At 37.8% G+C, this 27,784-nt stretch overlaps 1 protein-coding gene across 4 annotated transcripts in view; it reads left to right on the top strand.

Moving 5' to 3' along the window:
• Positions 1-27,680, top strand: part of LOC117418596 (vinculin) — a 35,928-nt gene extending 8,248 nt beyond the window's left edge. The window contains exons 2-22 of one of the 4 annotated variants that reach the window (XM_058985076.1): positions 5,471-5,541; positions 7,902-8,052; positions 9,907-10,015; positions 10,388-10,510; positions 10,695-10,855; positions 13,250-13,340; positions 13,473-13,620; positions 13,928-14,081; positions 14,487-14,662; positions 14,938-15,128; positions 15,956-16,155; positions 16,540-16,668; positions 16,874-17,023; positions 17,345-17,453; positions 17,776-18,078; positions 18,617-18,741; positions 19,207-19,392; positions 21,184-21,399; positions 23,232-23,435; positions 23,921-24,025; positions 24,467-27,680. In XM_058985076.1, coding sequence (XP_058841059.1) covers positions 5,471-5,541; positions 7,902-8,052; positions 9,907-10,015; positions 10,388-10,510; positions 10,695-10,855; positions 13,250-13,340; positions 13,473-13,620; positions 13,928-14,081; positions 14,487-14,662; positions 14,938-15,128; positions 15,956-16,155; positions 16,540-16,668; positions 16,874-17,023; positions 17,345-17,453; positions 17,776-18,078; positions 18,617-18,741; positions 19,207-19,392; positions 21,184-21,399; positions 23,232-23,435; positions 23,921-24,025; positions 24,467-24,613 — 3,249 coding nt within the window. In that variant the 3' untranslated portion in view covers positions 24,614-27,680. Of the gene's footprint in view, positions 1-5,470; positions 5,542-7,901; positions 8,053-9,906; positions 10,016-10,387; positions 10,511-10,694; positions 10,856-13,246; positions 13,341-13,472; positions 13,621-13,927; positions 14,082-14,486; positions 14,663-14,937; positions 15,129-15,955; positions 16,156-16,539; positions 16,669-16,873; positions 17,024-17,344; positions 17,454-17,775; positions 18,079-18,616; positions 18,742-19,206; positions 19,393-21,183; positions 21,400-23,231; positions 23,436-23,920; positions 24,026-24,466 lie in introns of all 4 variants that reach the window. The other 3 variants (XM_058985075.1, XM_058985077.1, XM_058985078.1) reach the window with 3 other exon arrangements.
• Positions 27,681-27,784: the final 104 nt, after the last annotated feature.

Genomic DNA, 27,784 nt, shown 5'->3' with positions numbered 1-27,784 from the left:
CTTAGTCAAGCTGTGCCAAGCCCCTCTTATTTATTATTATTTTTATTATTATTATTGTTATTGTTATTATTATTTTATTGAATTAGCCAAAAATCTATAAGTATTTATTTTAGGATATGTTCTAATGCAGCACTGTGATTAAATAGTAGAATACTATAGTTATGACTTACTATCACATTGGCAAAATATAATTTCTTGGTGTCTGTTACACTGTTTTAAAAATTGGTTTCAGACTAATACGGTACTTCTGCTTTCCTTGAGAATCCACACAGGCCAGTGCCTGCAGTACTCTGCTGTGATTGCTTTGTTTACTCACAATGCTTTTTGAATCGATCATTGAATCATCAGTGTGTATTTAAGCAGATTGAGAAAGGCAAGGACACTTGACTTGTGTACAACAGTGTTGAACATTTAGAGTCTCCAGTCAGTCTATAAAGTGAAAATTACAGTGATAAAGGGGCAAAGCTTCAAGTGAGTCAGTGAAATTGAGATACACTAGGAAACTATTGTGCACCATTTGTTCCATTCTGTCACTTTCACTGTTGGATTTGCAGTTTTATTTGTGATAGAATCTGATGAAAATTCAGATTCATATCTTGGAGTGTTTAAAATTCTTCCATCTCCTTCAGTTTACCTACACCACTTCCATATAATCAGCAGACTCAAATGAGTTGAAATTCTGCCCACATATATTGCCCACCTATATTTTAAATTAAAACAATACCTGGTTGTGAAATATTTTACTTACCGTTGGTATTTTCAAAAGCAGAATTGTAAAAATTCTGAAAAATTTATTCTATATTTCTTTCACACTCCTAATACCTTTTTGCTCTATATGAAACAAGGCACATGAGGATCTGCTATGTCCCTGCACGCAAGCTGAGGTCCTCTGACTCTGACTTGCTTGTTATACCCAAGCAAAAGTGCACCACACTCGGAGAGCACTCTTTTAGCTTCATGGCCCCGACTCTCTGGAACACTCGCCCAGCTTTAGTGCATGCAGCTCCCACAATCGCTCGCTTCAATTCAACTCTCAAGACCCACTTGTTCTCTCTTGCTTTCAATGCTCTTTAAGCCTGATCTGTTGTTAGCTGTTGTCTAAATTTGCTATTTCCGTTTTTTCACTCCGTCTTATTCGTATGATTCCCATATGACGTATGATTCACAATGTCTAGAATTCACATCCTAGCCCTGTATTTAATGTAACATGCCTGTATTTAATGTAGTTGCATATTTTTTTACTGTTTAATGTACTATGCCCTGTATTTCCCTGTATTTAATGTGTTATGCATTGTTCCTCACTATCTTGTAAAGCACTTTGTGATGGTGGTCCACTATGAAAGTTTCTATATAAAATAAAGATTGATTGATTGATTGATTGATGTTATTAAAATAAAGCTCACGGTTGCTGGAAGTGGTCCATTGTTCACCTTCTGCACTGGTTGTGTTGTCACTAAATGGGCAAGCTTGCACACACCATGCTTAAAATTGGAAATGCGGGAAAACTGTTGAATTCAGGGCCAACGATCAAAGAGCACATGATTCTGGGGTAAAAGTCAATTGGCGACTACTAAATTTTAAATTAAATAAATATATGGGGTTTGGGTTGGGTGGGGGGTTTGCAAAACAAATTCACAGCTACTGTAACATGTGGACTGCTTTTTTAGTGATCGCTACATTTTTCAGTTGTCTTTTTCCAATTTGAGAAGCCTTTTGTATGAATCGTTTCTTCTGCACCTGCTACCACCAAGTACTGTATTAATTGATCATCCTGCCTGTGCGCGAACCTTTTATGGACTCGAATTAATTCTAAGAGCTGCCTTAAAAGGGAGGAACTTGGAGTCTTTTACATTTGGCCTGTGTAATATAACCTTTTAGAAATGCCATTATAAAGACTTGTGAAAGCACCGTCTTTCAGCCAAGCATCAGGCACTGTGAATGAGAAACTCAATCATTTTTGGTATAATTGCTTCTGTTCACTGGTGGAAGAAAAGAGCTTGGGTTTGCTGCAGAATTGGACTGTTCAACACACATGTATTTTTAAAACTATTTTGTATGTAGAGACGGCACCAAGCGAAATGGTAAATCTAGATGTCAGACTTGTTAACTTGCCATAACATATGGTCACAGATAATCCACAGCACATGTCAATTAATGTGTTTATTATCATTGAAAAAAAGTATTGTGAAAATGAAAACCATGAAGAAGAGGAGCAGGAACTTGTGGGACTCCCTGCTGTTTTTTAATGAAGAACATTTCTGTCTTTTTAAAATTCTCTGACTTCAAATAAAATGTGTGTTGTCATTTACATTTTATTTTGCTTTGTTCTAAATTTTTTTATTACTTTTTTGTGCAATACAGTGGTGTATAAAAACGTGGATACAGTATATTTTTATTTACATTGGTGAGTAATAAACTTGAAATAGCCACTTATGTCATTACATTTATGCAGCTGTAAATTATGTTGTGTTGCAGGCAGACAGGCAGACATTCTTCCGGACTGATAGGGTGTAGTAAAAAATATGGTTTTGTGGTTTGAAAGAAGCAGTGATCAAACCCACCTTTAGGAAAGTTCACTCTAACCAGGTACAGTTTGCAATATTGGTATCTAATGCTTTACATTGGTAGAGCCAACATATATTTGATCCTACTTTTTTTTTTTTTTAATTAGTGTTTCATGTAATGGCAGAAACCCATAGTGAAAAAAATCTAAAGAAAACAACGCCTGTTACACAGGCATATGAACAGTGTTCAGAATGGGCCGGTCATTCTTTAATCTGTTTGGCATTTGGGAAGGCAGTGTAAACTTTTCCACATAGGGGACAGAAAACTAAAAGATGTATCCACTGCTGCCTTGGATTATAGTTCTTGGTACACAGCAGCTGTGTAATATGTTGTATTTTGGGAGTCTGCTGTTACTTGGAAATAATGACTGTTCTGGCTCAGTACACTAATCTGCCAACTCTTGTTTAGAAAAGTAATTACTTACAGTACTTGTCATTCTGTTCAGAATTTCCATTATTACAATCCTTGTGTTCTGTTAACAGTTACAAAGGCCTCTTGCCATCCTTCTAAAGGGGCTGAAAGAAAACACATTTATTTCTGGGGTCTATTGTGAAAAATACTACTTTTATCTCCAGCTTAGCCAAGCGCTGAAGTGCAGGGAGTACAAGAAAGGTGTTTAATAAAACTGCTGGCCTTGGTTTGCAAGCTTATTCGGTAAAAAATGACTGCTGTCTGTATGTGGTTAATAATGGCGCCTCCCTCTATAAATAATTGTTCAGATTAGTTTCAAAATGTTCTGTGCTAAGCCAGCCAGGAGGGTTTGTGATATTGAGGCACTGAAGTGTTAAAGATAGGGACAGGTCTATTATTAGACAGTGCCTCACCATACTCGTTGACTCTTTATTTATTTATTTATTTAACCAGGAGATCTCTGGTGAGCATTTTTCCCCTGCCAGGGTTCTACATTTCTGTGTTGCTTGTTGTGGAATTCCTTTCAGTTTGACAGCTCACGCTGGGGTCGCTCTCTGTTGCTGGTGTTGAGCCGGTTATTAGGGGAAATATCAACTGGAGGAACCCATTGAAGAAGCTTGCTCACCAGTTATTGCACTATAATATCAAGCAATTGAGCTTTCTGGTCAGGTGGATGGGGCTTTGGCTGGCTTTGTCTTTATAGCAGCAGGTCTAGCAGATCTGTATAAACCAGGGTGCTACCACTTTGCATTGCTCGTCACACAGGAGCTCGTATGAAATACAGAACTCCCTCAGTGTGTGGCTCTTGGAAAGGCCACCTCTATTGATGGCTGTCAGCCTGACTGTGAAAACCCACAGTGGCTAAGCCTCACTTCCTCCTTCGAGGGTGTTCACCAGCGGCAGGTGCTCCCGCTAATTTTAACTCTGGAATGCAGCTGCTTGTAACAGACAAGTTGTCAACCTTTCCCTGGACTCGGTTACATGCCGACCTGTGCACTGGGTCACTTGTCATGCTGGGGATGAGGGATGAGGAGAGTTGGCGACGGATATTGCTAGTGTGAATTCTGCTGCGGCAGGTTCAGCTCTGTGTGCGCCAATTTGTGTTTAAAGGAAGTAACACAGTCATTGCATTTAATTTAATTTAATTTAATTTAATTTAATTTAAAAAATGTGCTATTTGGTAAACAATCTTAATTATTGGTTCCAGCATAATGAATACAATACATAGGAGGCTGTGTGGTCCAGTGGTTAAAGAAATGGGCTTGTAACCAGGAGGTCCCCGGTTCAAATCCCACCTCAGCCACTGACTCATTGTGTGACCCTGAGCAAGTCACTTAACCTCCTTGTGCTCCGTCTTTCGGGTGAGATGTAATTGCAAGTGACTCTGCAGCTGATTCATAGTTCACACACCCTAGTCTCTGTAAGTCGCCTTGGATAAAGGCGTCTGCTAAATAAACAAATAATAATAATAATAATAACTGGCTGCCCCCACCCCCCCTTTGAAAAATGTAAAACGAATTAACTGGATGAATATGTGACAGTAGGTGGTTTTGAGTGACAATACATTCACAGTGTTGTCATTTAACATGATTGCTCAGAAGTCTTAGAATGTGTCTTTGGATGATGTATTATTGAAGGCCATGTGGTTTTGAGAGATAGTCTCTCACTGCAAACCACTGTCTCACCATGGTGAATAAATAGACAGTATAGCATATTCTTTTTTAAAGAACATTGCTCATACGTTTACATTATTTATCTTGCTGACAGTTCTATGGGTATCACATTTAAGATGTATTTGGCCATTATTCAAAATATAAGTAGTACTAAATAGGAGGGGTTTGCTGTTTGCTAAGCTAAAAAAAATAAAAACGCAGTGTATTTAGTAGATTACTAGCAGAAACGCAGAGTGATTTCATTCTCTGAGAACAGGTTGATTTGAACACTTTTAGGGAAGCAAAAGTTTTCTTCATGGACAGAAGTGTGGAGATTTGTAAAAACTCCAGGCAGGTATTGGGTTCACCAGTGTGAAAGATGGACATGGTTATTGTAATATGTAGTTATACACATTACATATTTTCAACAGTGACCTTAACTGAGGAGGCTAAGAAATGCAAGTAAATCATAGTTCCACTTGACAGTGACAAACAAGACGTTAAAATGCCAGTGCATTGCCTCTCTGATGTTTTTTGGCACGCTCCCAGAACCTGCAATTGTAAGCACAGAGCTTTATTGTACTGTGACTTGAATTGAACTCCTTTCACTGACCGAGATACTGTATAAAGATGGAAGTCTGTTGACTTTTGAATATAGTCAACTGTATAGTAAAGAGTATCAAATTCGCTAGAGTGGCCTTTCCATGGTATTAGACTGTCTAACCTTTTGCTATACTTTTTTATTCTACTGGAAAAGTAATCACATCCATGTATTCCATATATGCATTTCCTTGTAATTTGTTTGCAGTTTTATTTATTGTATACTTTCTTCTTTTATTCAGGTTGGGAAAGAGACTGTTCAAACAACAGAGGACCAGCTCATGAAAAGAGACATGCCACCAGCTTTTATTAAGTAAGTACTGAACCATCCTTCAACACACTTTCAAGCTTGATAAGCAATTTATAGTTTAGCTTTGAAAAGGTTTCTGTAATCGGAGTGATGTTTTAATATATACGTCACACAAGATCTTTCTTGAAACCTAAAACAAATGTATCTGGTTTGGAGAACAGATCCCAGAAAGGGTTTCATTTGAATTCGACCCAGGTTACTCATTGACTCCTTAAGATATTTCTGTCTATTTCTGAAGACATAATTGCCTCCTCCAGTACAGTAGCTTATCTTGGCAGCTTGTTAGTCAGCTGTTGCAGTGTTAGAATTTAGTAGGAGTCATCTGTGTGTTGCAACTGTTGATAGCTGTGCACTAACTGATTTTTATATTGCCATTTGCATTCATTAGTTCTTCCTTAGTTGTAAAGTTGCCTTTAGCCTGTTTTGGTGAAAGTTTCTACATGTAAAAGGCATTGTGATCCCCAAATTAACCAAGTACAGGCTCTTCTCACCATCAAACTTGATGCTCCGCTGCTTCATCTGTGACACAGATTTAACATTGAAAAGTATTTTAAGCTTTTGCTAAATTGATTTACTTGTTCCAACCCAGTGCTTGGTGGATTCTCTATCTCTGTCATGTACACCATTCATTCAGCACCACTTTGGTAAGTTAGTGTGTTGCTTTTAGATGATTGCAAACAGCTGTAGCTTTAAGTACTGTGTTTTCTAGCAGCACATAAACTGGGTTATTAATAACTAATGCTAATGTGTTCCCCCTAGAGCCTCGGATGTAATAATAAAAAGTGCCTGATAATTCAGATTATGGCTTTGTTAGCATAGTATTTCCTGCCAGATGGCTTTAGTTTATGAAATCACCGTTTTTTATATGATTCCCTGTCTGAGTATATAGGTCGTTGAACTGTAATACTGAGTTGTTCTTTGTTCACTGTGTATACATTATGTTTTCCTCCAGAAGGTGTTTGAACTTGCTGCGGGACTCTATGAAATTGTGCTAAAAACTATTTGCATAAGTGGGGCTGAGTCAATATAAACTGATAGCACTTTTAGGTTACTGCAACTTTGTGTTAAAATAAAATCCCTTTTTATTTTTACAATAATAAAGCCAGTGAAATTAGTTTCATTAGTTTTAATTCTTATGAAGCTTTCATACTTGTGTGTGCCAGATTATTAGGTGTATCTAGGTACAATTGGATATCGTTTAACTGCTTAACATCACAATGGGCTTTATTTATCCATTATCAAATTTTCCTAACCAACTTCAGATAGGCATTTGCTGTTATTAAATATGAACAGTCAGGTGTTTTTTGAATTTCAATATATAAAACTCCCCACCCCCCACCCAATAGGGGAAAATCTTGTAGACTGATGGTGGGTTTTTCCCTGATTCTTTCTAATCAACACCGACTTGTACTCTTACTGGCTTTATGCTGACTGTTCTCATAGGAGAATGGAATTTTGTTTACAGGATGTTTGACTGACACTGAAGCATAACTGCTGGCCTGTAGATCATAAAAAAAAGCAGCGTTTAGGAGATACATATTGACTATACTGAGTTTGTGCTGTATCTTTAAAGCTGACACATTTGGCAGCATCATCTAACACTGTTGCTGTGCCATCAGTTTGTACTCCTGCCCTGTAGAGACTGACTCCGTCTCTAAAAATAATGTTTGTGGGACTCCACAGTCATAGACTAGAGGGGTACTAATCCTAAAATAAGGCTGCCTCAGCCCTAAAAGCAACATTAATTCCTCTGTACAACTAAACATTGCATGCTGGCTTAGAATGGTGATACAAATGGAGTGGTTTCATAGCTAGCACATTTTGTCATCTACTTGAACCTACAAATCTGCACCAGCAGTGTTGCCACTGGCCAGTACATAGGGTAGCAACAACTGTTGTTCAAACAACCTGGGCTGACTTGTCACATTAATGACTTGTAAAGAGAATAAAGTGAGTAGTAATTCAAGGAATACAGTCAAACCTAGCACTTTGTCTTACCAAGTGTGCATTGCCTTTACATTGCATTTGCATCTGTGATGTTTTAAAACCATGCATTTGTTAAAATAAGATTTACACAGCTTAAATAATCAATTATTTAGCTGCTTGGTGAACTACCATTAAATAAACAGACATTAACTGTTTGGGTGTGTACTTTTTCAAATATGTAGAGATTGAATGAGACTGTGAGCATGGGTGTTTGGACTGCTTACCCCCATTTCAGTATGGACTACATTATTTTATTGGCTCTTCATGAAAAAAGCTACACAGTCAAAATGTCGTGCTGTTTTATGTGTACTGTTAGAGCCAGATGTATTAAATTGTTCTGTTGCAATACTGGAGTTCAAGACGCTTTCTATTTACAGGGTTGAGAATGCCTGTACTAAGCTGGTCCAGGCTGCCCACATGCTGAAAGCAGATCCCTACTCTGTACCCGCTCGTGATTACCTTATTGATGGATCCAGGGGAATTCTCTCAGGGACTTCAGACTTGCTTTTGACTTTCGATGAGGCTGAGGTACAGACGATTTTCTATAAAATGAAACGTGGTGTATTTTCCATCCAGTCAAAATTATTACATTTTTTCTAGAGAGATTGGTTTGAGAAAAGTTAAGTAAACGAGTTGTGTTTGCATGTAAAAGTGAGTCGAACGTTATACTGTAGGCCACAGAGCGACAGATAAAACCTATATGGAAACAGGAAGGTACTGAGTCAGTGTGAGTGGCAAATATAACCCAAACATAGTTTAGTCTCTGTGGTGAATGAACATTGAAAAGGAAAAAGTGGGTGAGCGCTGATTCGCCTGTAGAATTAAATACATGTGAAGCTAGATTTCAATAGAGTTCAATTTCTGGAAGCAAATGGTTGCCTGTACACATGTGAATATATCAACTCTTGTGGATGTTTCATGAAACTAAGCAGTACAATGCATATCTGTTCTTACAATGAAAGGGTTGATATTCTGTATATAACTTTTGTTATTGAAGTCCCTTTAGGAAAAGCTTTCAAATGCACCATATTTATTATTATTATTATTATTATTATTATTATTATTATTATTATTATTATTATTATTTGTTTATTTAGCAGACGCCTTTATCCAAGGCGACTTACAGAGACTAGGGTGTGTGAACTATGCATCAGCTGCAGAGTCACTTACAATTACGTCTCACCCAAAAGACAGAGCACAAGGAGGTTAAGTGACTTGCTCAGGGTCACACAATGAGTCCGTGGCTGAGGTGGGATTTGAACCAGAGACCTTCTAGTTACAAGTCCTTTTCTTTAACCACTGGACCACACAGCCTCCTATTTAGCAAGACAAGACAAGACTAGGATTACCTTAATTTCAATCTCCTAATTGAAAATGCATTGCTATTTGAGGTTAGTGCACCTTCATATTGGATCATAGGGATAGTAATGGAGCGCCATGAATTTATTCTGTGCATTTTTTTGAACTTGGAGAGGTATAATACATGCCATGTGTACGTACATGAGGGATTCTTCTGTTTCTGAAAGGTGCTGGGTACTTCACACCTGTTGTTGCATTTCATTGCTGATCAATAAAGATTTATCACAAGCACAAATATTCCTGTTGCTCTGAAGTGACAAAAAGGGGCAGTAAAAAGGTTATTCATTCTGATGAAAGCCTCCAGTGATAGCCATTATAAAAGTGCCATTTGTGATTTGTGTTTTTATAAGGTGTGGATCACACTGGAGTGAGCTCACTGGTACACCACTTTCATATTGACTGGCTGCCTGACTTACAATCAGTATCGACCTAATCGAATCAAACTGCCAGTCTTTAGTGAAAATGTTCAATTGCCATGTGAATGAGTCACCTATGCATCAATACATAACAGATAACGGCAGAAGGAAATACTGGCAGTAGATTGCAGTTGAAATGCTAGACTGCAGTGTAAGTCTTGTTAAAACTGCCAATACTGTATGAATGTAATAGGTACATTTTGAGTCATTTACACATTTTAGCACTAACCTTAGTCCAAGATTTGTGCTATTAGGATCTGTAAAACCTGATTTTAAGTCATACAAACATTGGTTCCTGAATTTGATTAATTTTCACTTTTCATGGTAAGAAATTCATATGTTAAAATTTAAAATGATACCGGGTACATCTGTTATGTAATTTTCACTTTAACACATTTACTTTTCAGAAATGCTTAAGCAATGATTCATTTAAAGTGTCATTTACAAGCTGTTGTAAATAAATATGAATTTGAACAATTTTCTCCAAGTTATCTCTACCAAATCATTGCTATACATCTTTAGAAAGGTACCTTAAAACAAGTACACTACACTTAAACAAATATTTACATTGCTCTCTTCTGTTGTAATATGATTTTTATTTCTGTAGGTTCGAAAAATCATTCGTGTCTGCAAAGGTATTCTGGAATACCTAACTGTGGCTGAAGTGGTGGAGAGCATGGAAGATTTAGTAACATACACTAAAAATCTGGGACCAGGTGAGAGTTTCTTCTGCTGTCTGTCTTTAATAGCTAGAACTGACATTTAAATATTTTAGATAAAACTATTCCACTTTCTTAACTAAACTGGCAAGGAGATGTTTGTTTAATCAGCAGATATTAGCTGGTGATCAGAAATAATGTGTTGTACAACATCGCTGGTTTTCTTCTTAACGTATTCGACGAGCTAGCTTCTATTCTTTACTTTCTTTATTGATATGGTTAACAATAAGAATGTAGAATAGGGAGAAAGATGAAATTAAGAAAAATGAATCACGCTATGTGTTTTGTTATGCCACAGGTTTCTCAATAATTCCAGTGTTAACCATGAATATACATCACTCCTAAGAATGAGCTTTTTTTTCTCTCCAGGAATGACAAAAATGGCAAAAATGATTGACGAGCGCCAGCAGGAGCTCACCCATCAGGAACACCGAGTGATGCTGGTGAACTCCATGAACACTGTGAAAGAGCTCCTGCCAGTGCTAATCTCAGGTGACTGAGCAGCTCCCTACGCAAGTCTGAAACATTATATATATATTACATTTCACATATACAAATTGGACAATCAACAAGATTTTGGATAAACCTGACTGCACAGATTTAAATGGATACCAAGTCGTATTTTATTCTGAAATTGTTTACCGTCCTGTTTTCATTATTGCTTCGACTTTCACAGCTATTAAAATCTTTGTGACAACGAAAAGTTCCAAAAGCCAGGGGGTTGAGGAAGCTCTGAAGAACCGCAACTTCACCGTGGAGAAGATGAGCACTGAAATCAATGAGATCATCCGCGTGCTGCAGCTCACCTCCTGGGATGAAGATGCCTGGGCTAACAAAGTAGGTTCTTCCACTGAGGAGCCCATCTTTTAAAACACATCAGTATTTCAAACCGTTTCTTTTCCTGCTCTCCAATGAGACTGCGACATCAGAATAAACATCCACTCCTAAGAATAAGCAAAAGGGTGTCTTTGCCTTGTAGCATCAGAGAGTCAGCAGCATTATCTTATGGTTTGCTACAGGTTGTCATTTTTATTTGGTTAGGTAATAAGGGCTATTAGCATTATATGTGTGCACTTGTAAAAGCACAGCGTGTTTACAGTCCAGAAAATTACCTTCCTTTATTGAGGAATTATAATTGAGATGAACTAGGCGTCCAGTCATTTAGTGTCAATAGGAGTATAGATAATCATCCGTTTTCCTTTATTACTCTTTTCCTGCTTAGCATGAAGTATGTTTGTTTCTTTTCCCATGTCACTTCTTTTTAGCTATGCACCTAATATACTTTTTCTTTGCCACCTTTTTGTTTGTTATAACTAGTTGAACATCTATTTTTTGTTCCTTCTTTTCTTTTCCATCCTTTTCTCCCTTGTAGAAGGTAAGCTTACCTTTTCTCCCTTTCGTCTTCTCGTGCTGCAGCATGTCTACTATATCTGTGTGCAGTGTGCAGACAATTTTGTGCCATGCAGTTGCTTTTGTGTGTGCTGTTGTTAGTATTAATTACCTATGCTGTGTGGGTGAGTAATGACTTTTACCCCAAGGTTCACTGCGGCATTATGAATATAATGACGATGCTGTATTTTAAAATGCAGAAAACAAATCAATGTGTCGGAGATTATGATGGTGAGATTGATTCCTCCAAATGAAACTGTGCTTCAGAAAGTATTGCCTCACCTCTTTGTATTCTGATGTAGCACAGTTATGCTGTCTGTCATGTGGTGGTGTTTTTTCTTTCTTAATCACTTGTATTAATCTCTAAAGCCAAAGGACTAACCTGGGGAAGAGTAGTTCAATTTTACTCAGCAATATTTTACTACAAATCACAAGTTGAGAGAGTCAGACTGTTTGGCACTCCCCCTAACTACACTGGAGATAACCCCCAAGTTGTACTGTGCCTGCCAACATTCACACCTCTACACAGAGATGAATTTCCTATATAAGTCACTGCAGCTGCTATGGCAGGAGTTTATAGTCTAAACATACATGACTGCATCATCAGACCATATATTGTACTTGTATGAATTGTACTTCACCTAGTCAATTAGATATGAGCACTGGTGGAGCCAATGTAGTTAGTGCCTTGTGTGTGATCTTCGGCAGTTCACTGCCTATTGCCTGCATGCAACCTCACTTGTGCTTCAGTGCATCAGTACAACATAAAAATAAATGCACAGACATAACAAACCGATTTGATCAATATTATTTTAATGATGGAAGCATGACGAAGCCAAACCAGATCTAACATTTTACCAAAAAAAGGACATGCCTCTTGAACAGCTTCGTCACACAGAGACTGATGGATGTTAATTCATACTCTTAACCCTTACTTCCCAAACTGAAGGTGTTGCTGTGTAGAGAGGGAGTGGGTTATAGTCTATGCTTTTTACAGCATTCTAAAAGTAATCTTCATAATACTAAAAAGTGTTACACAACCATTTTGAAAAATAAAAAACAAATCTGTCTTTTGTAGTTTTATCTAAATTTTATTTCTGTGCCTTTAGTAATATTTTATCAACATGCAAGTATACTCTTATATCATATCCAGTTCATAATACACAATTATAAAGGAGGAATTTTGTTCAGGGAATCTTTCCCTGAAAGTTGACCCATCCAAATACTAATCCGGACCAACATTGCTTAGCTTCACAGAACTGGCTCCAGTGTAGAGACTGGGGGCCATAGCTTGTTGCAGTGTGTTGGTGCTCTTGTTTTTTTTCAGGTTCCTGAGAGTCAGCTTTCTTATTGTAAAACATTGTACAAATGTATGGATGATACATTTATTTCTTATTGTCAATGGTAATCTATATTTACTAAAAGGGGAATCTTATACATAAGGATGATCTTGTATTATTGGGACATACAACTAAAATGATAGCATGATCTTTGTAAAAGGTATGTTAGAAGGCAAAATGGACTAACACAGTTGTGTGTGTCTGAGTGATGTTCTTCTGCATGTGAAAGCTGTGAGGTCCTCTGTACTGCTGTGATGTAGTGCTCAATTACACTCTGGCAGTTGGCTTTCCTGAGAGATATATAGAATTTTTCATAATACAGATGCTTCCAGTGAATAATATTAACACATTTTGTATTGCCTTTTTCTTCCAAACGTTCAATAGGAACTTTAATGAATGTTAAAAACAACTGGTCTTTTTTGTTAAGGTGAATTACCATCTAATACCCAAACTACAAAAGCTTGGCATTTTTACGATCACTTAACTTTCCTTTCTATCAAAGGACTCAGAAGCAATGAAGAGAGCTTTGGCACTTATTGACTCGAAGATAAATCAGGCAAAAGGCTGGCTGAGAGACCCCAATGCTCAGTCAGGTAATGTTGGAGCTACAGTACCTGCTCAATCTTATTTGCAAAATGTGATTTAGGTTTAAAACATACAATGAAATGGTTATATTTATTTAACTGGGGGAAAAACATTTAAAATGTACAAATGTGGTGTTTCAGGTGATGCTGGTGAACAAGCCATCCGGCAGATTCTAGATGAGGCTGGTAAAGTTGGGGAGTTGTGCGCTGGCAAAGAAAGGAGAGACATCCTGGGAACTGCTAAAACTCTGGGCCAGATGACTGACCAAGTGTCTGAACTGCGTGCCAGGTACAGCACAGCTACAGTAAATAGAGGAACAGAAATGTGTTCTTTTAACTTCTTGGTTGTGAAAGGTTCAGAGGTCTTTGCTATGTATAACTTATACAGTATTTTTGTGATGCACTTTATAATGTGTGAGGGTGTGTACTTATGCTTAGAAGGAGATTGTGTATAAATGTTTATGCAAGCAGAAAAAAAAATGTTGGGCTTGGCTTTAGAATAGTATAGGATCACACACATGCTTATTATAACATACACCTCTTGTTCTATTAGTTTGCCTTCAGTAATAAATTATATATCTTCCTTTGTTAAACAGAGGTCAGGGGGCCACCCCTGTGGCCATGCAGAAGGCTCAGCAGGTCTCTCAGGGCCTGGATTTGCTGTCATCAAAGGTAGAAAATGCTACCCGAAAACTGGAGGCCATGACCAATTCCAAACAGGCCCTTGCCAAGAACATTGATGCTGCACAGGTACAGTAGAAACTACTGCTTTTAATGTTTGTTATCTCCCATGTTACAGTAGCTAGGTATATCCAGAAGACCACAAAGGAGTGGGATCAGTCAAAACATACAGAGCTGCTTTGTACCCTGTTGTTTTACTTTTCTACAGTGTGCTGCTATTCTTAGGAAGACCCCCTAACACACAGAAAACCTGTGTTAAGCTTCAGTAAGCTTTTATTGGAGTGTGTCATTGTGTGTTGAAACATGGGGTTATTTTCGCTATGTCTTGGCTATTTTTTGATATACATTATGTTTTAATTATTTACTTTAAATTAGACACTGATGGAATGCCAGTACATGGTTTTAATTGCAGTAAACAATATAAATGAAATTCAAGATAGTCCTAGTGTTGCTGACCTCTGCCTGTTTGAACAGAACTGGCTTGCAGACCCCTATGGGGGCCCAGAGGGAGAGGAGCACGTCCGTGGAATCATGTCTGAAGCGAAGAAGATTGCAGACCTGTGTGAGGACCCCAAGGAGAGGGAAGACATCCTGCGTTCCCTTGGGGAGATCGCTGCTTTAACAGCCAAGCTCTCTGACTTGAGAAGGCAGTACGTAAACCAGTCAACCACCAATTCAAATTTCAGTTTTATTTTAAAGTAATTCCAGTTATGTCCAGCTATATGTGGTTTCAGTCACGCTTAGACTTAGTTTTGAAAAGTGACCACATATACAGTGTTAAAGCTGTGCACAAAAGATTATACACCATATTAATGAAATCCACCTTTTTTCTGAAGCATTGCTTACTAGCTACAGCTTAAGACCTGTGTTGTAGGTTGTAGGGCTCTGTCCAGATTTGTATTAATTAATTACTTGCTTTCTTCAGGGGAAAAGGTGACACTCCCGAGGCCAGGGCCTTAGCCAAGCAGATTGCCACCACCCTGCAGAACCTGCAGTCCAAGACAAACCGAGCCGTGGCCAACAGCAGGCCTGTGAAGGCAGCCGTTAACCTGGAAGGCAAGATTGAGCAGGCCCAGCGCTGGATAGACAATCCTACCATTGATGACCGTGGTGTGGGTGAGTGTGGATCACCTGCCATCAAGCCATTGTGAAACTGTTGGAGCTTTATTATTATTATTATTATTATTATTATTATTATTATTATTATTATTATTATTATTATTACTATTATTATTATTTACCTTTTTTTTTGTGTGTGTGTGTAAAACAAGTTGAAATGTCTTAGTTTATCTTGGTTGTCAGTATCAACAGTCTTGGAAAGCTAAAATGTAATTTCAAATTGTGATGTTGTTGTAGAGGACAAATAGATCAGTAACATGTGTTCATATCTCATTGGCACATGGTTCGTGGGAATAGCAGAAGCACCGATGTTTTTATCATTTAATATGTTACATAGGAAATTGCAGAGCATTTGTAGCCCATGAGGTTATTTTTAAACACCCACAAGGCGGGAGACGATCTAATGTTAGGAAGGCTCATCACTCCTTGATGAAAGAGGAATGTAACCTGAGGCAGATCTGCCATGGTGTGTATCTGGGAGAATATGAAGTTAAGTACAGTAGTCCCCTGTTTGTGCTTCAAAACAACTGAGAAAATGAAAATATGGCCCTGCCATAGCTGTAATTTAAACAGTTCATTTGGTGCCTTAATTGATTTATGCCTGGTCCGTGTGCCCTTGTACACTTCATCTGGTGGATTTGATTAATTTGGTATAAATAAACACTCAAGTCAGTGTAGTAGGTTATGGTATGACATTCATGAATTCTACTGAAATTGCAGTATTATGAAACCTTTGTCCTGGGAGACACTACTAAAAATCTGGATTTCTAAAAAGAGCCTCTCCCCCCTGCAACTGAAACATAGGTCTGTTTGTGCTGTTTCAGGCCAGGCTGCAATGCGGGGGCTGGTGGCCGAGGGCCGTCGCCTTGCCAACGCTATGCTGGGCCCTTACCGGCAGGAGCTCCTTGGCAAGTGTGATCGAGTGGAGCAGTTAAGTGCACACCTGGCTGAGCTGGCAGCGCGTGGGGAGGGAGAGAGTCCACAGGCACGGGCTGTTGCAGCTCAGCTCCAGGAATCCCTAAAAGTAAGAAACTGTTGAATCACTTTGTTTTTTCATTTAGGAACAAGTGCTCCCCCTACTGGCTGGAATGATGTGATGCTTCAAAACTTCTCAGCATTTTACATCATCAGTAACCTGCTAAAAACATCAATTACTTTTGATAATCTATGTCGGATGTTTTCAAAAAGATCTGCAGTGCAACAGAGGCATTACTTTTAAACATGATGATAATAGATGGGTTATAAGTGGTGTAGGTTAATATATAATTGAAATATCAATTTCTGTTTTATTTATCATAATTATTTTCCACTGAGAAGTGCTGGATTAACTTTTAAGTTTCCACAATGATAAATGTGACCCCCAAATCTCTTTTTCAGTGTAATTTATCTCCATTATTATCTTTTAAAGGACATGAAATCAAAGATGCAGGAAGCAATGACCCAGGAGGTTTCGGATATCTTCAGTGACACCACCACCCCAATTAAACTGCTGGCTGTGGCTGCCACGGCGCCCCCTGGAGCGCCAAACAGGGAAGAGGTCAGTAGATGTAGCATACAGTAAAATATTAACTATACAAAAAATACTAAACAAAAATACCATGACATTTCAAATTCCATTTTACAAAAAATATGTTTGCATTATCATTCAGAAAGCAGAATTTTGCTTCACCTTTTTAAAATGTTTAATGTAAACTTCTAAAGCCTAAGGTTTTTTTTTTCTTGTTGTTTTGTTTTTACTTCAGGTGTTTGATGAGCGGGCGGCCTACTTCGAACATCATGCTGCCAAACTCGGAGGAACAGCAGAGAAGGCAGCAGCTGTTGGAACAGCTAATAAGAGCACTGTGGAGGGGATCCAGGCTGCTGTGAAATCATCCAGAGAGTTAACACCGCAGGTATGTGAGGTCACACTGCCAGAGGAGGGACCTGGAGAGAGAGTGAGGAACTTGTGCATTGTGCAGACCTGTGGCTGGCTGTGTGTGTGCTGGAGACTCAAGCTGATGAAATAAAATGCCTTTTCTTGAAATCAATTTTCTGCCATTCAAACCAAGAAGTCTGTGGTTCTGAACGTTGACAGTGGATTTATGTCACAGCCACCATGCTTTGATTTACTTTTACCCATATATCTGCAACACATTTAGTCCATTCTCTACTCCGATGCAGTGTTTAATATTTATTGGACTGGATTATAACTATTTCATTTCTGTGATTCGAAGGTGGTGTCAGCTGCTCGTATCTTACTGAGGAATCCTGGTAACCAGGCTGCCCATGAACATTTTGAGACCATGAAGAATCAGTGGATTGACAATGTTGAAAAAATGACGGGTACTTGTCCAAAAAAGCCCCACAGCAGAATTTTTTTTTCCTTTTTTACAATATTCCATAATCAGCAATACTTAAACAGATTGTAATACAGTATAAAGCATTACAGTGGCCGTTGCAGTATTCACTCCTAAAAAACATTAGAATCTTACTAAGGTCTATAATTCACTGGTGGATACAGGAAGTTACAAATGTATTGCATTAGTGCAAATTGCACAAAGCCCTGAGAAATATGGGGTTGTGATTGGCAACTGTATAGAAATTAATATACTTAATTGTGCACACCAAGACTGATAATATCCCTTTTTCATCTTGTTCTGCATAGGTTTGGTAGATGAAGCCATTGACACAAAGTCCCTATTGGACGCGTCCGAAGAAGCAATTAAAAAGGACATTGATAAGTGCCGGGTGGCTATGGCCAATGTCCAGCCCCAGATGCTTGTCGCTGGCGCCACTAGCATTGCGCGCCGGGCCAATAGGATCCTGCTGGTAGCTAAGCGGGAGGTGGAAAACTCTGAAGATCCCAAGTTCCGTGAAATTGTAAAGGCCGCCTCAGATGATCTGAGCAAAACCATCTCCCCCATGGTAATGGATGCCAAGGCTGTAGCTGGGAACATCCAGGATCCAGGTATTGTGCTTCCAAGTACTGTACGTTTTACCAGAGATTGCATGAGAATTCATACCCTCTGGTGTTTAGTTGAGGTGCCCAGATTCTTCGCGGTATTGGAATCTGGGACTCATTTCCATAATAACTCTCTCTACTGATTTTTTGTATTCATTTACAACCATATTTTAGCCTTGATTAACCTGCCATTGAAAGTGTTATGTTACTACTGCATAGTTATGATTTTAATAGGATTTCTGAAAATTAATTGACATATAAATAGTATTTCCTAAAGCCGTTTTAAATAATTGTTTGCTTTTCTTAAGCCCTAATCGGGATTTGAATCAGCATATCAAAACACCCAGTAGATGTCTTATTATTGAGGTTATAAAAGAACTTGGTTTTCACATGAATGTTAAGAGAGATGCAGTTTACCGATTTAAGAACAAGAGTGCAGAGTTCCTCCTCTAACATCATGGTGAAAGAATCTTGCCCAGGACGGCCTCAATCATGCTCTGAGCTCCACTGTGATTTGAAGTGGTTTCTTGTCTGCTCTGTGCAGGTCTCCAGAAGAGTTTCCTGGACTCTGGATACAGGATTCTGGGAGCGGTAGCCAAAGTCCGAGAGGCCTTCCAACCACAGGAGCCAGACTTCCCTCCACCACCCCCTGACCTTGATCAGCTGCATGTAAGTCATTGACACCAGGTCCGAGAGAATAGTCGCTCAGTGGTCTGTTTACTATTTTTTTTGCTTGCCAGTATTGGCTCAGACAGCCATGTTAAAGATATAGTTAAGCTGTCAGCTGCATTAGATTCTTGTGCTTTGGAACTACTGTTCTTTTTGGTGAACTGGTGCAACAAATGAATAAAGCATGGAAGGCAGTTTTTTTTTTGTTTTTTTTTTTTAATTCTGTATTGTATTTATTTTAATTAAACAACACTTTAAATGTTGAGCAGAATACATATGATCAAATTTTGCAAAGTAAGAATGTAACCAGCCTTTTTTTTTAATTTAATGGGAAGTTGTTTTACATAGCACAGATTTGTCTCTGTAAGAGCTAGACAGAAAAGGGTCCATTTTGGGTCTGACTGGACCAGCATTCAGGATGAAGTAAAAATTAAGGCTGGTGGACTAACAAGCTCTTGTTTGCAGTTGAATGATGAGCCTGCACCTCCTAAACCCCCTCTCCCAGAGGGTGAAGTGCCTCCCCCCAGACCTCCACCCCCTGAGGAGAAGGATGAGGAGTTCCCTGAGGAAAAGGCAGGCGAGATGGTCAACCAGCAAATGATGGTGGCAGCCAGACAGCTGCATGAAGAAGCTAGGAAGTGGTCCAGCAAGGTGAGTCCAGATAGACACAGACACCTAGAAGTGGTGTCCTTTGGCTAAAAACTATAACATTTTACTGGAGAAATGTCTTATAATAGTAATGCAGTTATATTTTTCTCTTCTTGGAAGGTGGGGATGTTTAGGGGCTTAAATAAAATTGATATTCCTCCTTTATCATGAATAAATTCCATTCCCAAGAGTACTTTCCTATTTCAGATGTTAGTAGAAACTGTCATCGACAGCACGCTGCATGTCCATTAAAGTAACTGTCTAACAAAATGATTAATATTTCTTACATCTAACCCACATTATGGTGTTGCATTTCCATATGTGAACAAATTCAGGGCAAACCAATATTTAAATCAGTCTCCCGTGTTGCTTAATGCAGAGTGTCCCTAATAGATTCCCAGATCTTCCCCCTGACGCAGATTGAATGTTCAACCTGTTTTACAAGTTGATCTGTTGTATGTTTGTTCGGGATCTGTCATTGCTTTGCACATGGGCAGTGTATTCTCTGGGAGTAGCAGAGATGGTCACTATCTTTACTATACCTGGGTGTGCAAAACAATGGTGGTGAGCTCCACAAAATTCAAAGGTTCTTAATTTTGCTGCTGTAAATATGTGCTTGAGTTGGTGAAACGATAGCTTTGCTTCCTCTAAATGAAAAAAGGTGTTCTCTTATAGGCTGCGGAGGGAGCTAAACTTAGTAGTTAACTAACATGCCAGGAAGCGCAGATATTCATCGGAAAGCAAGATGTTGAAAAGGTTTGTTAGGAGCGGATGGCTGTTTTGCCATTTAGCTTTGACTTTACAAATGTGTAAACACATCTCTGTACACTTCAACTTCAAAAGTGTTGTGTTGACAGATAAAACTTTGTTTTTAATATTGTAGCTTCAAGTCTAAACGATCCATTTCTTTTGACTTTGTAGTTGTTGCTTTCCTAACCTTTTTTTCTCCACACTCCACACCTGATCCCTTTAGTATCTCTTGCCTTCACCCGGAGCACTCGAAATCTGCTGCTCTCTTCCACAGCAACTATGTGCTGGCTTCCTATTTCTGAATTGTCTGCGGCTTGCAATCCTCCTCTGATCCTTGTCTTGCACAAATCGGTGTAGTCTGCCAAGTAATAGTTTATTAGCCTCCTCCCTGCACTTTTATTTAGTCTTAACTGCTTAACTACAAAGCTTCTGGTGGTGAGCATCTGGTAAAACAACATTTTTGCAGACTTTACCCTGAACTTTACAGCTGATTGGCAAAGAGACACTTGTCACCATTCCTTTAGGGATTACTGTATGTGCAAGGGATTCAAATATATTTTTAGCATATTGCTATGGACTTCTGTATATCCTTTATCATTTTGAAGTGTCTTAAATCCTGCTGTCATATGCAGCATTTACTTTGCTTGTACTGTATATAGTGCTAAGATACACCATCCTGCTGCACATACATATTAGTACATATTCAGTAAATGTGCTGGTCTTTGCACATCTCTAGTAAATTGAAGTGTCAGTGGCTCAAAAAAAAAAAAAAATCAGGACAAAGCCAGCAAAAATCTCTGTGTATGTTAACCAGTCTTCAAGAGAGCCTAGGTCTTCTTGTTACTAACTGAGTTCACACTGTCTCTTCAGCTCGAGGGCTCCTTCTCTGACCCATTCCATAACCCCTACCTTTCCTTTTCTGCAGCCCAAGAGGATGCTCAGCAACTAAAGCCTCTTGACTCCTGCTCCCATTCTCCACCTTCTGCGTCTCATACTAACTCTTTCCTTGTCTCTCCATGCTACCCCTCCTCCTCCTCCTCCCAGCCCGATGTGAATGATGAGGGTAATGAAGCCGCTGAGGCGGATGTAGATATAGATGATGAGGATGATGCAGATGATGTTGAGTTCGCCCTCCCCTCAGACAATGAAGATGATTATGAGACCGAGCTGTTCTTAATGCCCACTGATCAGACGTTTAACCAGCCCATTATGGCCGCTGCTAAGTCTTTGCACCAAGAAGCACGCAAGTGGTCCAGTAAGGTACTCCACTTTCCCACTGGCGATTTTTGGTCCGTGTGCATCCAGTCATTCGGAACGTTGACCCATTTGATTTGATTTTATTGCTTCACTCTTGACCGTTGCTGGGTTTCCATGAATGAGTAGTTTGTCTGCACTTGAACAAACTGAGACTGGCTTCACAAGTCCTGCAGCTTTTATTCAGAGTTCATTTATGATTTGAAGACCCATTGATTGCTCTCCTGCAGAATATATCTACATTGAGGTTTCTGCCAAATAGGATCGGTAAAAATAACGTCAAATCACCTGTGAAGCCATGGACGACAGTTTCTCAATGACTTCCAGATACAAATTCATAAAGAAGTCATTTTACCTGTCTGTTTGCTTTGTCCTTTAATTTAACTAAACGCAGAGTAATAGCACTAAGGAGTGGTGGTTGTAAGGAAAAAGGAAGACTGTCTGCAATATCATTAAATTATATATATTTTATTTTTTTTAAATCAAACTCTGTACAGTAAAACAAATAGCCTGTCTTCCAAAAGTGGATTTTAGGAATAATTTAGCAGTTTACTATATATATTGAAGCAAAACAAAATCGAAAGTTGCACATTTCTAAAATGGACACTGTCTCACAAATGCAGCCCTTAGTATTGTAGTCCTGTACTCCTGGTAAGTCTGTACAGATGAAGTTGATAGTGACCTGACTAACTAATACTTCCCAGGAGGACTAATGTTGGGTAAAGTTCCCTTGTCATATTCACCATTTTCAGTGGTATATCAGTTAATGTCCACCAATCTTTCTTTGGCCAGCAGAGGGAGTCAGCTCCTAAGCATTTAAAACCATCTAAAGTAAAAGTGACCAATACTAGTGGCCACGTAATAGATTTCATCCACGTGCACTTCAAGCCTGCTGGTTGAGAGTGTTCACAAGACACAGTATAATTAATTTCAATTGTTTTATAGATTCCTCTATAAAACAATGTCTCATTACAAGATACTATGATTCTCATTGATACATGATGGTAACCTGGCTAACTAATACCTTATTCACACCACTTAAATCATCATGTTTTTAAACACTTAATTGTGAATGGCAATCACATGGTTAATGGGAATTAATCACACATTATTTATATGAATAGGGTTATTCTAAAATGTATGATTATTTCCTAGAATTAATTTTCTGTCTTATTACTGTTAAGGTAGTACTGTAATCATTATTTTAAACACCAGATACATCCAATACCTACCTGTACAATTATAAATGAGCATTGTTTTCACATAAATGTTTTTTAGGTCTAATTTTTAGACCCTCTAACATAGTTGTTCCAAACACGCAATGCACAAAAAGCAGACATTCTTCCTTGATCAGTCATGGATTACTAACATTATCATGCAAAGTGTTGCATGGAGTTAGCATTGAAATGCAGGGTGTGTTGGTTGTTTTTTTTTTTTTTTTTTTTTTTTTTTTCAAATGCTCTTTTTACATTAATTAAAACCCCTTTGTAAATAAAGGTCCATTCACAGTTTACCTGACCAAAGAACATGTGCGTATTGGAGAATCTGAATCTGCTGAACTTTTAGATTTAAATATGTTGGTAAAATGTATATCCAAATATTGTCAGGAGTTGTTCTAGATTATAGATTGGTCCCTATTAATAAAGCTTTAACTGATGAGTTATTTAAAAGCAGTTTGGTGAACAAATTAATGCTTCATGAAAAGGCACATGAATTAATGACCTAATTTTATTTTTGTTTATTTAAAGATGTTACGATACATCAAATGATTCACAGTTCATGCCCTACAGTTGTGTCGATACAACCTGTGACTTCTTGATGTTCTACTATCCTCCCAGGGAAATGACATCATTGGAGCAGCAAAGCGAATGGCCCTGTTGATGGCAGAAATGTCCCGTCTAGTGCGTGGCGTCACTGGAAACAAGCGTGCCCTTATTCAGTGTGCCAAGGACATCGCCAAGGCATCTGATGAGGTCACTCGACTGGCCAAAGAAGTGGCAAAGCAGTGCACTGACAAGCGAATCCGAACAAACCTTCTGCAGGTGAGTATCTAAGCCATTCAAGACACTTTGTATATATTCCACACACAACCTGCTCATTGGTACCAATTCTGTCTCCACTTTTAACCGATGGGTTTGATGTGACTGGTCTTGCTGTTATGGACAGTGTTTATCCTCATTTTAACACAATTCTTACATTTGATGCTAATAATTTAGCTTGTAGAGCTACTTGAGGAAAACAACTGAAGTGGCTTGTGTGTGTTTATTTATGGGACCATGTTTATGTGCTGGAAGTAAGGACCATGTTCTTTTTTTTATTTTATTTTTTTTATATAGAAGACAATGTGTTGAAGAAAACCAAGGAAAACGGACCCTTATGCTATAGCTGCATTTTCCCAAAATACTTTTCAACACAAGCATATAGATGGGGGCCCCCTAGGCAAATAACCATTACACATTCCTCCTTGGAGTTTGAACTAATTTGATTGTAAATTGACATAACTTTATCTGCTATTTTTTTTCCTTAGGTGTGTGAACGTATTCCGACGATTAGCACACAGCTCAAAATCCTCTCCACTGTCAAAGCTACCATGTTGGGCCGCACTAATATCAGCGAGGAAGAGTCCGAGCAGGTAAAGAAGCACTGTATCTCATGTGACAATACTGAAGTTTTGTTAAATTACAGATGCAGTCATGGAAACTACTTCTGCCTATGAAATATGCTCAACTTTAATCTAAGAAATTGCCTCCGACATACAGTACTTCATCTATATTATACTGTACCTTGCATTCCTTTTTAGACTAGCCACACACCTCTGCCAGCTTAATGTTCCATTCAAGGACAGTTAGCACACACACACACCGATCTTAATCACAGATGGAGTCCACACTCCAAAATAATATATACATAGTGAACCTCCAACAATTACATTTTGTCTTTTGAATGTTTGTTTCTTTTAGTATTTCTTGACATACATTTGTAACACAGACCTGGGTGAAACACTGAAATACAATGTTGCACATATTATGAATGCCTGTACTTTACACTTGGTACTCTGTGTTTTTGTTTCTAGGCGACAGAAATGCTCGTTCACAATGCCCAGAATCTGATGCAATCTGTCAAGGAGACAGTGAGAGAAGCTGAAGCTGCTTCCATCAAGATCCGTACGGATGCTGGATTCACCCTGCGCTGGGCCAGAAAGACTCCCTGGTACCAGTAAACTCCCTCTATGGGATATTTGAATATGAATATATATATAAACAAACAACTACGTATTAAATGTGTAATGAGAAGTTCTTTTAGATGCATTTTGTGTATTTGTATTCACAGATATGCAAATTAGGTTTTATTCTCTTGTGCTGTTCAGGGAGAACTTCTTGATTTTCTAAAACACACTGTTTAAGTGGCCTGCCTCAGAATTTACTTAATGATTTTCACCTGTGCCTGAAAGTCTTTTAACAGGGTAGAATATATCATTAGAAGGAAATCCATCGATATTACAAGGTGTGTTTCTAAATAATTTGGAATGACAATATACTGTAATTTGAGTTAATCATTTCCATGTATACTCAGCTGACCTTTACAAATGTTAATACAAGAAACATCCTTTTTATATATCACATAGCCACCACATCAGTTATATAGGAGGCTGTGGTCCAGTGGTTAAAGCAAAGGGCTTCTAACCAGGGGCCGGTTTTTCAAAACCTTTAATCTGGATCAAAGTGATCCGGATTTTGTAATCTTATATTTTGTGACCAAGATTACTTTTATCTGATCATTTTGATCCGTTTTTTCATAAAATGTCACTGCTGGATTACATTTATCCATATAACAAATAATCACAATCAATTTTTTTTAGGCCTTATTTATGATATAACCTAATTTAACAAAATAATTAAGATGAATACACAACTTTATTTTGTTTTTTTATTAAAGCTACACCACTAAATAAGTGTTTTCCATTTTGCTTGCATGGATACAAAACTTAAATATGTAAGTAATATATTCTAACACTCAATTTGGACATATAGAGTGTGTTTGCTATGACAATTCAAACAAAATATCGATGTTCTATGATCATTTAAAAGCTGAATCTACCTCCGCAGTAGGATCACAATATTCCTGGTATTTTGGATAAAAATAGTCCTGATCTCCTCTGAATTCTGAAAAACCCAATTGCAACATTTAATTGTGATTAAAAGTGTGATCAGATTACTAAAACAAAATCCGGATAACAGTAATCCCGATTGCATTTCGATGTTTTGAAAAACCTAATTGCACAATATAATCCAGATCAAACGTGGAAATCCGATTTGAAAAACCGGACCCAGGAGGTCCCCGGTTCAAATCCCGGCTCAGCCACTGACTCATTGTGTGACCCTGAGCAAGTCACTTAACCTCCTTGTGCTGTCTTTCGGGTGAGACGTTGTTGTAAGCGACTCTGCAGCTGATGCACAGTTCACACACCCCAGTCTCTGTAAATCGCCTTGGATAAAGGCATCTGCTAAATAAACAAATAATAAGAAGAAAAAAATCCTCCAGATGTATGCTTTTGAGATTTGTACAAACAGGCTTTATTTTACATTGCTGTATTCACTGCAAAGAACTGGGATCTAGGTCTTTAATATATAGTAGACCCTGATATTGATGTAATAGCCATCTGAAATGTCTTTGTAGAAGTTGGACATTGTTACATTAAGATTAGCTCTACTGTTTAGTTATTCTTATTTAAATATGTATTATAAAAAATATATAGTATAGGATGCTGCAAGATACAAGCTGACTTTCACCCACTCAAAGTCAGAAATGGGGGGTGGGGAGCAGCTCCGACCTTTCATGGGGTTGATATGCACTTGTATTGTACTCCTATACAATATTATATATAGTTTTGTGAGGGAATACAAAGATATTCCATAACTGTGTGTGTGTGTAAGCTGTGTTCACAAAACATCCTATTTTACTAAAACACTATGCTTAATGTGATATTTGTACTTTAAGGATGTGTGGCTATTGTTACACACTTGCTGTTAAACCACTGAATTGCAGTGTCGCTGAATAATTTACCATGTTAATTGATACCTGAGCATCATTGAAAGAGTTATGCCAAAGAACCCCCCCCCCCCCCCTTTTATGGTAACATCTGATTGGTTTCGTTTTTTGCTATTTTAACAGTATTTTTTTTTGTTATTCACGGCTATGGATAGTGCATTTCTGAACACTAAAGCTGGAGTTTATAAATGATAAAAGTACAGTTAGACGTGTAAAAGTAGTATTATATAGCTTAAAAGATTAACCTTTTAAATCAAACTGCATGTACTGTATATTGCCATCTTAACATTTGTATAACAGACAGATTAATTAAGCTTTTGCTGCTGTTAAAAATAAACACATTTAATTTTGAAATTTATATTAGGATTTTTTTTCTTTTAGAAAATGTGGTGCAAAACTATAGTAGATCTGGCCAGTAGTCTTTAACACATACAAAGTACTGATGAAAACATTTAACTGGGGGAAAAGCTCATTTCATAGCACAGACTCTGTCACACATGTTAAACTGTTGAGAATAATGTAAGATTGTTTATTGGATATGCTGAGTAGTTCAACGGTTATGTACAGTTTTCATTAGAAAGACCACAAATGAAAAAAAAACAGGATAAAAACTACATTTTGAATACTGTAGATAAAACTGATAACTTGCCTGTTACAATTTTAAAGAAAAACTACACAAACATTTTTTCATATTAAACTTTAATTAACTTATTTAGCCTTATATTTTCCTAATTGTATGAAAAACCTAATGCAATTTGAATGTAAATATAAACTTGTATGGTCTTATTTTACAATATGTCCTCTGGCCACATGATTTAATATGAATGTGCCTTTTACATTTGAAAAATGATTAAAAAAATAAAATAAATAAATAAATAAATAAAAAAAACACATTTATAGATTTAAGTCCTGGAGTGTCTGTTTTGTTTACAGCCTTTCTAAATACATGTTTTTTTTTAGTTAAATGCTGCATCTTAAAAAAAAAAAAAAACACTCAATTTGCTTGCTGCAGACAGGAATGGATATTTAAGGACAGATATTGAATAATTCACACAGCTAGTCCACACAATTTGATGTAGCATCTGAAGGTAAAGTGAACTGGTCCTTCTGGCCACTCCTCGATTACTGTTATATCTTGTAGTAGGTTTTGATGTTGCCACTTCTGAGTTTGAATGTAGACTTGTTAGCTGCCTTGTCACTCACTGCATTTTTATAATAAAATATTTTATAACATTGAATCTTTGCAGTTTTTTTATTGTGTTTGTGGAATTTGAGGTGAGTGACAGCATCCTACAATGAAAGTTTTAGAAGTGTAACCAATTCATTTTTCTAAGTGGAATAC

The sequence above is a fragment of the Acipenser ruthenus genome, chromosome 13 (genome assembly GCF_902713425.1).
Source record: "Acipenser ruthenus chromosome 13, fAciRut3.2 maternal haplotype, whole genome shotgun sequence".
Lineage (NCBI taxonomy): Eukaryota > Metazoa > Chordata > Actinopteri > Acipenseriformes > Acipenseridae > Acipenser > Acipenser ruthenus.
This window is presented reverse-complemented; position numbering and strand designations above follow the sequence as displayed.